Consider the following 12,093-nt stretch of genomic DNA (forward strand, 5'->3'; position numbering starts at 1 on the left):
TACTGCCTATGTAGTTTGCAATAAGAGTATTTTACCCCGTGTTTTTATTCCTTACAAACCTGCTAACAAAAATACACCAAATTGCATTTTCTGCGTAGAAGTGCTGCAGAAAGGTATTTTTCACACTAATGTGAAGTCTGAAACTTACTGCAGAAAACACCCAGTACTGTGTTGAGGGTAATTTTACAATTTTAACCTTATCTAACACCAAATGGCACAACCAAGCAGTTTGTACTTCTCAACAGATAACAAACAGCTCGTCCTTCTAAGACCTCCTGTTGCAAACAATATTTGCTTTCTTCAGTGTGTGCGCCTAAGACCCGCATCATGGGCCACACGTCAGGTGAGAAGTTGCTATAGAAGATCCGCTGCGTCCATGGAAACCATTACACAGATCTTTTTGCGGATTATAAGCACATATTATTAAGCACACCACATACCAAGAAGGGTCAGAGCCTAGTGAAAAGTACTGGTCATCACCTGCAGTAAGAAACAGGATCAAGTGATGTAATCAAAGTTTCAGAATTAATTGCTGAAATACCAGGACTGACTGAAGCAAGACACCAACATTGTTAAAAACCACTGTGCACAGCTGCTGTAAAGAAGAGATAAGAACAACACTAGATACTATTCCTTTCTGAAGAGTAAGTTTCAGGTTAGGGGCTAAAAGGTACCAAAAATTACTTACTGCTCCTTTGAGCTTTTCACTGTTATCTGCTAAGCCTCTTCGCTGAACAATTTAGGATACACTAATTACTTTGTAAAACATTTGAAAAGTAGCCTTCTAACTATTTCACCATTGCTGTCAAATTGCATTCTACTCTTCTACATCTAAAGAAGCAGAAGCAAATACTTCTATGTTGAGAATCACAGAATCACAGAATCACAGAATCACAGAATGGTAGGGGGTGGAAGGGACCTCTGTGGGTCATCTAGTCCAACACCCTTGCTGAAGCAGGGTCACCTACAGCAGGCTGCACAGGACCTTGTCCAGGGGGGTCTTGCTGGCAAAGCCTATGCCTTCCCTTTAGTCTAATACGTTCTGGAACAGCAAAATTATATCACGCTAAGATGTTAAACAGGGAAGTTCAATCAGCAGCTGTGACATACTTAACTGAAATACTTTTCTCTGACTGTATTTTGAAATTAATGGAAACAGAATTACTATTTTTTTGAAGAAAATATTTTACCTCCTAGTAGATGAACACTCACTCACTGGGCTTTGTTACATGGACTATTACCTTCACAAGATCTATGTTGCTGTGTCCACAGTACCTGTAACTATGCCAAAATACATGGCATTTCCTCTATGGCTGATCTGGCAAAAGTAGGTATTTTTAAGCACAGAAGTGAACCTAGTGATGTAAAACCGAATATTCGCGTACTTAAAATTATGTATGTGTCTAAGTAACAGCAGAACCGGTCTAAATTTTCATCTACTCCTGTGTCTCCAACAACTTTGCATTGTTTGCAAGTTCAGCTTTCCGATTTTTATTACCACTTGGTATTTCCTAGAGATTTAAACAAATGCCCATTGCTATCTATAGTGCTTTCCATTTAGTAGAAGGAATAGCATTCAGAATTTGCATTTGGAATTATCTTACTTCATTCATCTGAAACAAGACAACGTAACTGAGGTTTCCACAGCCTGACAGACATTTTGTCAGGTGAAATAAATATTCCATTTTTTTGGTGGACAAACAGAGGAATGCTCAATGATTGTGCTTATTAACGTTATTTCATTACTCACCATCTATGATTATGCTGTACCTACACCAGTACATTTCTTTCTCCTCCTTGGTACCTTCTCCCCAGCACAACTAAAAGTGAGTGCGGGGTGGGCTCTTTTTAGGTAGAATAACTTGAAGATCCAGCAGCAGTACATATTTTCCAAGGTCAAAAGAGAAAGATAATGGAAAAAACACAGCCAAGCATTTGAAAGCTGGTGTAATTCTATAAAAAGGACTGTGAATTCATGGAGGGAAGGAGATGAACATGCTGTTCACCTGTAGCTCTGCAGTATAATTTTCATATCAAGTGTTAATGACAGGTAACCTCCCTAGAGATTTATTCATTCATTTTCTTCCAGGTACAGCATATTAGCCGAAGACTTTTCTGCACAGCCACCTTGCCATGATGTGAATTACAATTAACGCTAAGCAGCCAGGGGTTGTTTGTTAGATTATTAGAGCCAGTGAAGCTGAATGACTCATTCTACACTATTTACAGAAAGAAGGCAAGCAATTCATCACAGAGCAGATGTTAATGATAGGCTACCTGGATCCCTATAGAGGAACGCCGACTCTTAAGAAACTCCTCTGCTTTTGTCACTAAAATGGCCTTGTCACTGGTTCGTATGGAGGTGCTCTGGCTCTCGGACGCGTGGCGCTGTGCAGCCGCAGTTTCCAAGGCGAGATTCATGGCCTTGTTACTGTCCAAGCTGTCGGTGGAGTTGTACATCCCTCGCCCGTCCTGCGGCCATGGGGAAATCCTCTGAGTCCGGCTGTCGTGATAGGCGTCCTGGGTGGATTCTGTGCTGCTCTGTGCTGTGACCGAGATCAGAGGCTTGGAAGTGGTACGAGGTGGTACTGGTGGCGGTGTTTTTTTGTAACTTGTGTAAGTTACAGCTATGGAAAGAATTTTGGAAAAAAAAAAAAAGGAAAACAGAAATCAATATTAACCTGACTGAAATTTCACGGCAGAAATCAGTGTGACATTAAGATTGTGCCACTTAAAAATGAAGATGGTGCAACATGGCACTTGTTATCTTCTGAACTGTGGAGTCTGTATTGATACGGTGTATTAAGAAAGTAGCATCAATATACTGGAACAAAATATTATTCAGAAACTTCTGCTTTACAGTATGCCACAATTTAACCTTTAAAAATACTTCCAGGTGTGCTAGCTGGAATAAGGCAAGATTGGCTACCTACATAAGAAGCATATGCTTCAAAAATATCCACAATACAGTCAATAAAAGGGAATTCCAGGCACGCAAAAGATGTTACAATATACATAAAGATACTAGATACTTAGAGAACAAGAAAAACTACACTTAATACCAAAAGCAGTGACTTTTTATGCAGTAAGTCTTAAATTCTTAGAATGTACCTTGAAGGGGGATATACTTCAATGCAGAGAATATGGAAATAAAGGTATAAAAATGGGTCTGAAACACTGGGAGAACTGGATACACATGAGCAGAACTAAGACTTTTAGTCTGATGAGCAGAGCAGGTCTGAGGCTTGTTTAACATAGATTCTGTCCTACAGCAAAAGGTTCAATAAAACATTCAAGAAAGCTGTACAGATGCAGAATTGTGCCAATACTGCTTCCTTACAGAATTTTAGAGATTTCATAGAGATAGATGTTTAGTCATTAATATCACACAGCTGAATTTTCTAATTGTCTAAGCCCATTATATTTTTTTGTACTAAAAGAGCATTTCTGTCATAGAAGTGTTTTTCCTCAAAGCACATATAATTCATAAAATTAACAACTGATACAAAAATGCATCATGATGGAGCTTTCCATACTCCTGTACAGGAAAGCCAAGTCCAATTCATTTCTTGTGTAATTGCACAAGGATGAAGAAAATGATTGTTTCTCCGTATCAATAATGCTGAAATAGCACAACGTATACATGCAGAGACCAGGATGATGAATGACTGAAGGAAAAGGTTTGCTGCCTTCTGGTGTTGTTAAATGCATCGGACATTGCAACAGTGACTCAGGTAACCTTGGAATTGGGGTTACTTGAGTTCAAAAGGGATTCTACAAGAGTTCCTCTTCCCGTTACACAAATATGGGCTGATGAGCAATGAAGTTGGAAGGAGTACCTCTCCAGTCGTGCTTTTTGATATGAGGCTATGTTGCAGCTCTCTGGAGAGAAGAGAACAGTTTAGGAATTTGCTAATACTTGGGACTGCTGAACCTGTATCGCCAGGCTAGCCTATGGGAAAAGTGAGCCTAGAGAAGACTGCCCTTAAATTTTGATTCTTGATAACCATAAATAAAAGGGTGATCATGAATAAAAAAGAGAGTGAGGCAGAGCTAGGAAGCAAAAACCTTCATTTGAAGCACATTTTGAATTACTACTCATGCTGCTCAATTCTAGTAGAGATTTAGAGAAAGTCTTGCTCTGAGCTAAATTGCTCTAAGGGAGTGCAACACGTGAAAACATACTCTTCAGATTCTGAGACTGTGCTTTTTTTTGAAGTGCCATTTGTTGTCCTATCACCAATCTTATCTCCTGTCAGTTTTGTAACCAGCAGTTAAGAAGAAAGAAAACCTCAATATTTTTCAGATGCTTTAGGGAATACAGAACGTTCACGAAAGAAGAGAGAGGCTGTAAAGCTTGGAAATTAAGACAGTGTCTCATGAGCTCAGGGAGTGGCTCTGAGAAATGTTTCCACTAACAGGGTTGCCATTATACTGCTCCTCCACCTTCACCCTGCAAATATTGATGCAAGTGATCAAAGTGCTGGGAAACATTAGAAATAGAGACAGTGGGGTGAAATAGGGTGAGTGAAATCCAGAACAGGGAGCTATTTTTACCTATAACATAAGACAGGTTATCACTGTTATAACTAATTTACTGATTTTTACCGTCTGTCTTCATGCAAAAGAATAGCAGTGAATAATGAAACATATGGTAAATGTGATAATGATACATCACGAGCAAGTATATTCCTACTACTTGGGCAGCAGATCACTTCTCTGTCTAATGAGTATCAATGCTAAATTTCTGCTGCAAGCCTTCATAGCTAACTTAACCTTCATTTACATTTCTAGAAAAGAAAACTTCTCTTCGTGGAAAACCCAAAACAGTCACTTGCTGTTTTCTTCTTTTTCCCCCCTAGGACTGAACATTTTATTCTGGAAATTTCTGATTGTTTCAGTGGAGTGGCATGTGTTAAATCCAGGAAGTATAACAGTTACTGCAGTATTCTGGCAAGCATTTGATTATGAGCACTGAACAGGAATTAAAAAACCCACAGATGTTCAACAAGGAGAAGAAACCAGGAGAAAGACAGAAAGTTCATGAGAAACTGGCTACATATTTGCAGTGAAACATGGCAGGAAGAAATCCGATTAATTTCTAAGCTACAGTCACAGAGATCAAATATTGAGCAGGGAATAAAAAAATCCACCTCTACACAGTTAATGAGTTCATATCTGGAACAACAGTTTCAGAGCCACAGGAATCTGGGACTAATTGGAGACTGTAACAAAATCAGGTAAGAGGATGGAGGTGTGAATTTGCGAGGCAAATCTTGCCACCAGATTCTATTTGCCTTAATCACTCAAGTGGTTCGATTGAAGTAAATGGGATAACTTAGATGAATAATGTGACCAAGACTTGTCTTCGACAAAGTTTGTATGTGTTGCTGACTTAAGAGATGTCAACATAATAGATTAGGGGCTTGTTAAAGGACAAAAGCAACCCTGTAATCCATAGTTTACTGTTCGTGCTTGGTCTTGGGTCTCTAATAAATAAGTATTGGCTTATGGTCTGAAGCATGAAATTTTATGTCTCTTTCAAATCTTATTTCCCTTTATTATTACGTCTGTGAATGCTCTTGTTATCAGTTGTAATGTCTTTTTCTATCATGTCCAATTCTTGGCCGTAGCAGCTGTACATACCTTGTATTATATATGGGAAGAAACATTTCCTTTTCCTAGCAGAAAATGAACTCCCCTTTCATTTATCATCCCCTTCTCATGCTGATGGACAGGAGCTCCTGTCAGCTTTGTGCCATTTGCTACTTTGCAAATTTTATTTGCCTTAGTTGTTACTAGTTCAAAGTAAGCACATAAAACCTCCTCAGCGTTGCTTCATGTCTTCCCCATTTTTTGGTCCATCATTCTACAAACTCCAGAGCTGTGGTGGGTTTGGCCATCCCCACAGGGAGGGCTGGTGCTGGGCAGTGCCACCCTGGGGTACCGAGTGCTGGCCAAGGGCAGTGCGCCAGTGACTCCACCCCGGGCACTGGTGCTGAAAGCTGAACTGGGAAAAAGAAGACTGGGATGGAGGATCCTTGCCTTCAGCCACAGCAGGACAAGCTGGGTGCCAGAGCCAGCACAGCGGCCGGGGATGAAACACAGCACGAGGCCAGGGGCGTGCGAAAGCAGAGCAGCAGCAAGGCAGGGCTCTCGCAGTGCCACTTGAGGCTGGTTTAAATCGTGGACTTCAGCAGAAGCAGACACATGCTTCATGTTTTGACATATTAAACATCAGTCCTGGAAAATCTTCTGTTGTTTCTGTGGCTCACAGAAGATGACCAAAGATTTCTGATGTCTTTAGTTTTCTGAGTAGTTTTGGAGTGAGTATGTTGGGCACTCCTGGTATGTGTCTCACCAATCCTGCTGCTGAGCAATGAGGTCGAGCAAAATAAAAGCAACAGCCTTCTGCCACCCTGTCAATCAGTTTATAAAATTTATAGCTGCTCTGAAATGCAGAGAAAAAGAAAGTAGATGGCACAAGAGGTAAATATATCTTTTTAATGTTTAAGCTAAACACAGAAGGAATTGTGAAAAAGAAACTAAAATTTTCCTTCCAGTTGTATTCAAAGGCTATCTTAATACAGAAAGTTGAATTTATTTTTTGCCTTTTTTAATAAAGCAAGAAAAATATTTTTTTGGAGCTCACAAGGTACAGTCTATCTCCATCTGTTAGTATATGCTCATCAACCAAAAATTATAAAAATGGTAAAAAACCTGTTCTAATTCTAAACTGTACTGGTATTTCAGACTTCCATTTGAACCAAAGTATTAACTGTTCAGGTAGTTGCCCCATTTCAACATAAACAAGTGCAATCGGCTCCACTGGATTTTCGTTTAAGGAAGGATGTTGTCAGAAAAACGGAGAGAAAACAAAATGCTTCTGTGGTACTTCATAGTGGGCTAGACTGAATGATGATGAAAACCAGGTATAAATTGTTTAGGAGAACACAGCAGGTAGCAATGCAGCATAACATGCATTAATTAGTTACTCGGGCAGGAAAAAGCTTAACACATGAATTTGCTTTTGTAAGGATCATTGCCTTTACACAAAGACCGCAGCACCCATTTATGCCAGCTCCAGTTATCGTCTCCTAGCACACGACTTACATGTGATACCTTCGCTACCAGACAACTGCCACATACAAGATTGCCTGTCAGTGCTGAATTTGGCACAGAGATGCTACAAGTGACCTGTTCTGTAAACTGCATTAATTTCTCTGATGTGCTTCGTGATCGCAGCTGGGAAGCACCGGTCAGAAACAGAGCATCAGGCATTATGGAAATATTGCAGAGTAACCAAGAAGACAATTCCAGCACCGGAGAACTGACAATTTGATGGTTTGGACACATACAATAGAAATCCAGGGAAAGTTTCCTGATAATTTATAAGTAACAGGATTTTTTAAATTAATTGCTAGAGCTGGAAGCAGCATATCCCTCTTAATCTACATTGCATTTGACTAAACTTGCTTAAGGTTACTATTGCTACAGCCATAGAAATAAGTCCCTTACTCTGCTCATATTTCAGTGCCAACACAGTTCGTACTGGAAATAAAATGACTAAAATAATTCAGTTTAGATATACCTTCAGGTTATCCATAGAGATTCACAGACAAAAGGCAGAAGGAGAGACATGATATACTTGATGCAATATCAGTGGCTGTAGGTGACATTCAGAACACCTTTCAAAAGGCAGCCTTTTAATAAATCACTGCTGTTGGTCCATTTGAACAATAGAGTCACCTGAGGGGTTTTTACAAATCAATATAACCACTAAGTACTTAGTCAAAATAACATTATTTAGGCTGAGATCACAAAGTTAACTGGATGATGAATTTACATGAAAGCACCATTAATTAAAGGAAATGGTTGTCCCTCATGACAGATGTCAGGAGTAAACTGGATTTTCTGTTTTGTAAAGAGGTTTATTCAGAAGGAGGATAATTACTCTTCAGGGAGTGGGGAGCTGCCCTAGAGGCAAAGCTCCCAGGGGAATGTTCCCGTAGGCAGACAGGACTTCTCCGAGCACTGAGAGGAACATGGTTCAGAGTCCCAGAGTGATGCTAGATCTTTTGCTTTGCACAGGGAAGGTGAATGCTAAGCCTGACACCATTCCAGAAGATGAAAAAGAGACCTTCTCATAATGAAAGGTCGCAATTAAATCTAATCCTGCATTAAAAAAGCACTTTGTTATTGGTACAGTATTTTGACCATCATAAACACTGATCTAGCCAAAGTTCCAGCTAACATGGCTGTCCTTGAAATGCCCTGAAATCTCTTCACTATGCTCCATCATCGTCATCAGGACCTCTGAGATACTCTTAAAACAAAAATGTATGTATGGATGCATAACAGTTACTTCTCTAAACAATGATGAACAAAAGAAGATGAACAAAGAATGATGAGGTCAAAGGGGACTTTTGAAAAAAAAATCTCAGCCACTAAAAGAATTTATTTCCCACAAAAAGAATGAACTCTTTGATGATTCTTCTACCAAGCCATGGATACCAAAAATAAGAATACAAGACCCTATTTAAAAAAGAGTATGTTGGGACACATCTTTTTATATATGCCTATTGTCAACTTCCATTGTACACTGGTCTCCAATGCCAAACAAAATTAAAAGGAGACTGTAGTGTCAAACAGGACAGTTTAATTTTTACAAAGCAAATCTGGCTTTTCCTGAAGTCAAATTCCGAAATGTTAGAAAGAGGTTTCCTTGTTGGATCAGTAACACCTTTAAAGTTCAGTCATAACAAGATGATTTAGCAATGCTTAATTTTGATGTGTGCAGCCTCTGGCTACTTAATTAAGAAAAAGGGATCAGCTAGAATGAGGGGAAAAGGTTAAGGTAAATTAGTCTGTTTGGATCTAAGTCTGCCATTTTTGATGTGTGCCGTTAGTGGCCACCTCAAAGACCTACACTGGTGATCTGGCTCTGATGGAGCAGTATGTGCTCAGGCTCTGCACAGAAAAGGGTGGTTTGCTCCATTACCTGACCCTAGGCAGTGGTAAATGAATGTAAATGCAAGTCATAGAATTGTTTAGGTTGGAAAAGACTCTTAAGATCATCGAGTCCAACCATAAACATAACACTGCCAAGTCCACCACTAAACCATGTCCCTAAGTGCCATGTCTACACCTCTTTTAAATACCTCCATGGACGGTGACTCCACCACCTCCCTGGGCAGCCTGTGCCAATGCCTGACAACCCTTTTGATGAAAAAATTTTTCCTAATATCCAATCTAAACCTCCCCTGACGCAACTTGAGGCCATTGCCTCTCGTCCTATCACTAGTTACCTGGGAGAAGAGACCAACACCTGCCTCACCGCATCCTCCTTTCAGGTAGTTGAAGAGAGCGATAAGGTCTCCCCTCAGCCTCCTCTTCTCCAGACTAAACAGCCGCTGTTCACAGGACTTGTTGTCCAGACCCCTCACCAGCCTCATTGCCCTTCTCTGGACACGCTCCGGCACCTCAATGTCCTTCTTGTCGTGAGGGGCCCAAAACTGAACACAGTACTCCAGGTGTGGCCTCACCAGTGCCGAATGCAGGGGGTCAGTCACTTCCCTAGTCCTGTTGGCCACTCTGTTTCTGATACAAAGCCCTTCAAAATACTTCTGAAGCACACCCACTTTGCACTTGAACTGAAACATTGGCTTTATGTGAGTGTAGGACAGGTGAGGAAAACATGTTGCATTCTTGCACAGTCCAGGCTCCTCCAGCTCTCTGCTGCTCCCTGGATAGGTCCACACTTCTGCTTATTGCACTGCTAATGAAAGAGCCTGTCCCTTATGAGGGCTTTTCATCTTCAAGAATTTCTCCATTTGTAAGGTAATGAAAGTATTTTTTTGAACTGTAAGAATATTCAAATCTTGCAAAAATAGTCATTAAAACTTACCAATGTCATACTGTGCTTGAACTTCAAGAGACAATTTTGTTTTAAAATAAAGTAATTCCTTTAATTGAATCTCAGATAAGTTTCCCTCAAACATACAGAGCTACTTTAGTTATTGATCTGTCTTCCTGCTTCTTCCCTTTTCTCCTTTAGACCTCCACAGTGAATCCTAGCTAGTAAAGGGACCAGGCAGTTCCTCAATAGAGAGAGTGTCTTTCTGAGCTTAGATATCCATCAAAAGAACCCTGTTTCTTACTTTCCAGATTAAGCGATAAGACACAACCGATATGTTCACAGTGATACTTTTGTGAGATATTTTCTTAGAAAGACTGCTTACACCCAAGTGAGTTTTATCAGCACAGTTTATACGTTGGGCTGCATTTTACTTAAGCTACAGAAGCCAAAGCATTGTCTGAGTGGTAGGTATCTATAACTTCCTAACCATTTTTCCTGATGGGTCATTTTGTTTGCATTAAGTTTAGGTAAACCTGTATATTTGTCATACCCTAAAGTCAGGTTTTAATTGATAATTTCATGTTGTCATAGTCCATGGGGGCAAAATGCTGCATTTATCCTGTGCCATTTTTTTAATTAGGGTCTTTTCGTAACAATGAATTATGTCATACCTTTGAGACACAGTCAGTATTTGAGAACTATAAATGGAAATCCATCTCACCTCACATTAGTAATTTTAAAAAATAGTCATCCAAGTCCAAGTTAGTTGTCTGATCTCTTTTAGAATTACTGGGAGAAAAATAAGCAATCCTGGAAGCAACTCTCACCCAACGTAGATGCTTATTTTACCAGGAAATGAATCATCCTATGCAGGTGCCTACTTCTCTCCATCAACCATAAAAGGAATCAACAACAACCAGCTCAGATCAGGACATCTAATTTTGAAATGCCTAAAGGAGTGGCATAAACTCCAGCCAAATGCTCTGTGCCTGTGACAGCAGTGGTAGGACTCTGGTATACACTGGGACATAATCTCTCCTGCCTTCTGTTACCTTTCATTGGAAAAGTGGTAGCTTCATCTCTGCTCCACGTCTCCTGTGAGCAAGCCTGCATGGAATTTGCCCGCATTAATGACTGAATCCTGTTTTTTTGTTCCTTGATCCCTTCTGCCAGAGCTACCACATAGCAGCTAGTAATAGTTTGGCCCAAGTTCGCCTTCTAGCTCCACAGAGGTATTAAAGAAAATCCTCTGTATTTCCGTAGTTTTTAAATTGATTGCACAGTTTTAGGCACTCAGCTACAGCATGCTGTTAAGCCCACTGAAGTTGTTGCTATTAAAGTCAGTGAAATCAGACCAATTCATGAAAACTCAGGATCTGGACCACTATAATAAAATATTATCGACAAAGACAAGATTTTTACTTCTTATATATGATTTTTTAAAATTACTTTTCAAAATAGCATGTCACTGAGACACTGCTGTCATATGAATCTCATACAAAATGCTATTTTTTAAGCAGCACCTGTTTTTGACATCTCTCTGCTAAACAGAATCTATATAGCACTTGTGGAAAAAGACTGAAATCATTAGCATGACATGTAACCTCAATCAGAATTTACTAGGGTAGGGCAAAATTACTGAAGGAGTTATTTTTTTAAAATCTGTGTGTGCATCAGGTTAGACTCAATATTCCAAGTAGATCCTTTCGGGCGTAAATTCTGTAATCCTTCTGATTTTGTATGGGAAACTAACAATTAAGTGGAAATGTGACCACTAAATTTGGAAAAAAGCTGGAGTCTAAGTACACATTACAATCTCCCAGGAGGAGAAAAGTATAAAAGGAATTACTGTAATCAAGTCATTCAGTGCGCAAGTCGCTACCTCCATATTGAGGAAACTTGGGTCTGTAGGCAGCCCATGTTACGTAAACGAGAAAATCTGTTTTGACAGTGTAATTAATGTTAGTCTCAAAACAGAAATGCAAATCAAACAAGACATCAAGGTCAGAAACTGTAAGCCTTTGCCAAAATTAAAAGAGATGTGGGCAACACAAACCTCATGGATTGCTGATGGACTAGTTACAAAGAGTTCTATTTTAGATCAGTTAATTAGTGGGAAATTATAGCCTAACCAGCATCCTGCAGACAGCAAAGCAAAGTGCTGACAGCTGTTTTGCTCTTCTCAACTGTTCCTATGTGCCTCTAAAATACTGAAGTTGCGTTAAACCGTCTCA

At 39.8% G+C, this 12,093-nt stretch overlaps 1 protein-coding gene across 24 annotated transcripts in view; it reads right to left on the reverse strand.

The window, feature by feature from the left end:
• DLGAP2 (DLG associated protein 2) overlaps nt 1-12,093 on the reverse strand; it is a 501,744-nt gene that overhangs the window by 39,745 nt on the left and 449,906 nt on the right. For all 24 annotated transcript variants that reach the window (XR_012763250.1, XM_075414729.1, XM_075414734.1 and 21 more), the window contains one exon: nt 2,278-2,627. Coding sequence is in view for 23 of the 24 variants with exons in the window: in XM_075414729.1 (XP_075270844.1) it covers nt 2,278-2,627 (350 nt within the window). In the remaining variant the exon portion in view is untranslated. The remainder of the gene's footprint in view (nt 1-2,277; nt 2,628-12,093) is intronic.

This window comes from Opisthocomus hoazin, chromosome 2 (assembly GCF_030867145.1).
Source record: "Opisthocomus hoazin isolate bOpiHoa1 chromosome 2, bOpiHoa1.hap1, whole genome shotgun sequence".
NCBI lineage: Eukaryota > Metazoa > Chordata > Aves > Opisthocomiformes > Opisthocomidae > Opisthocomus > Opisthocomus hoazin.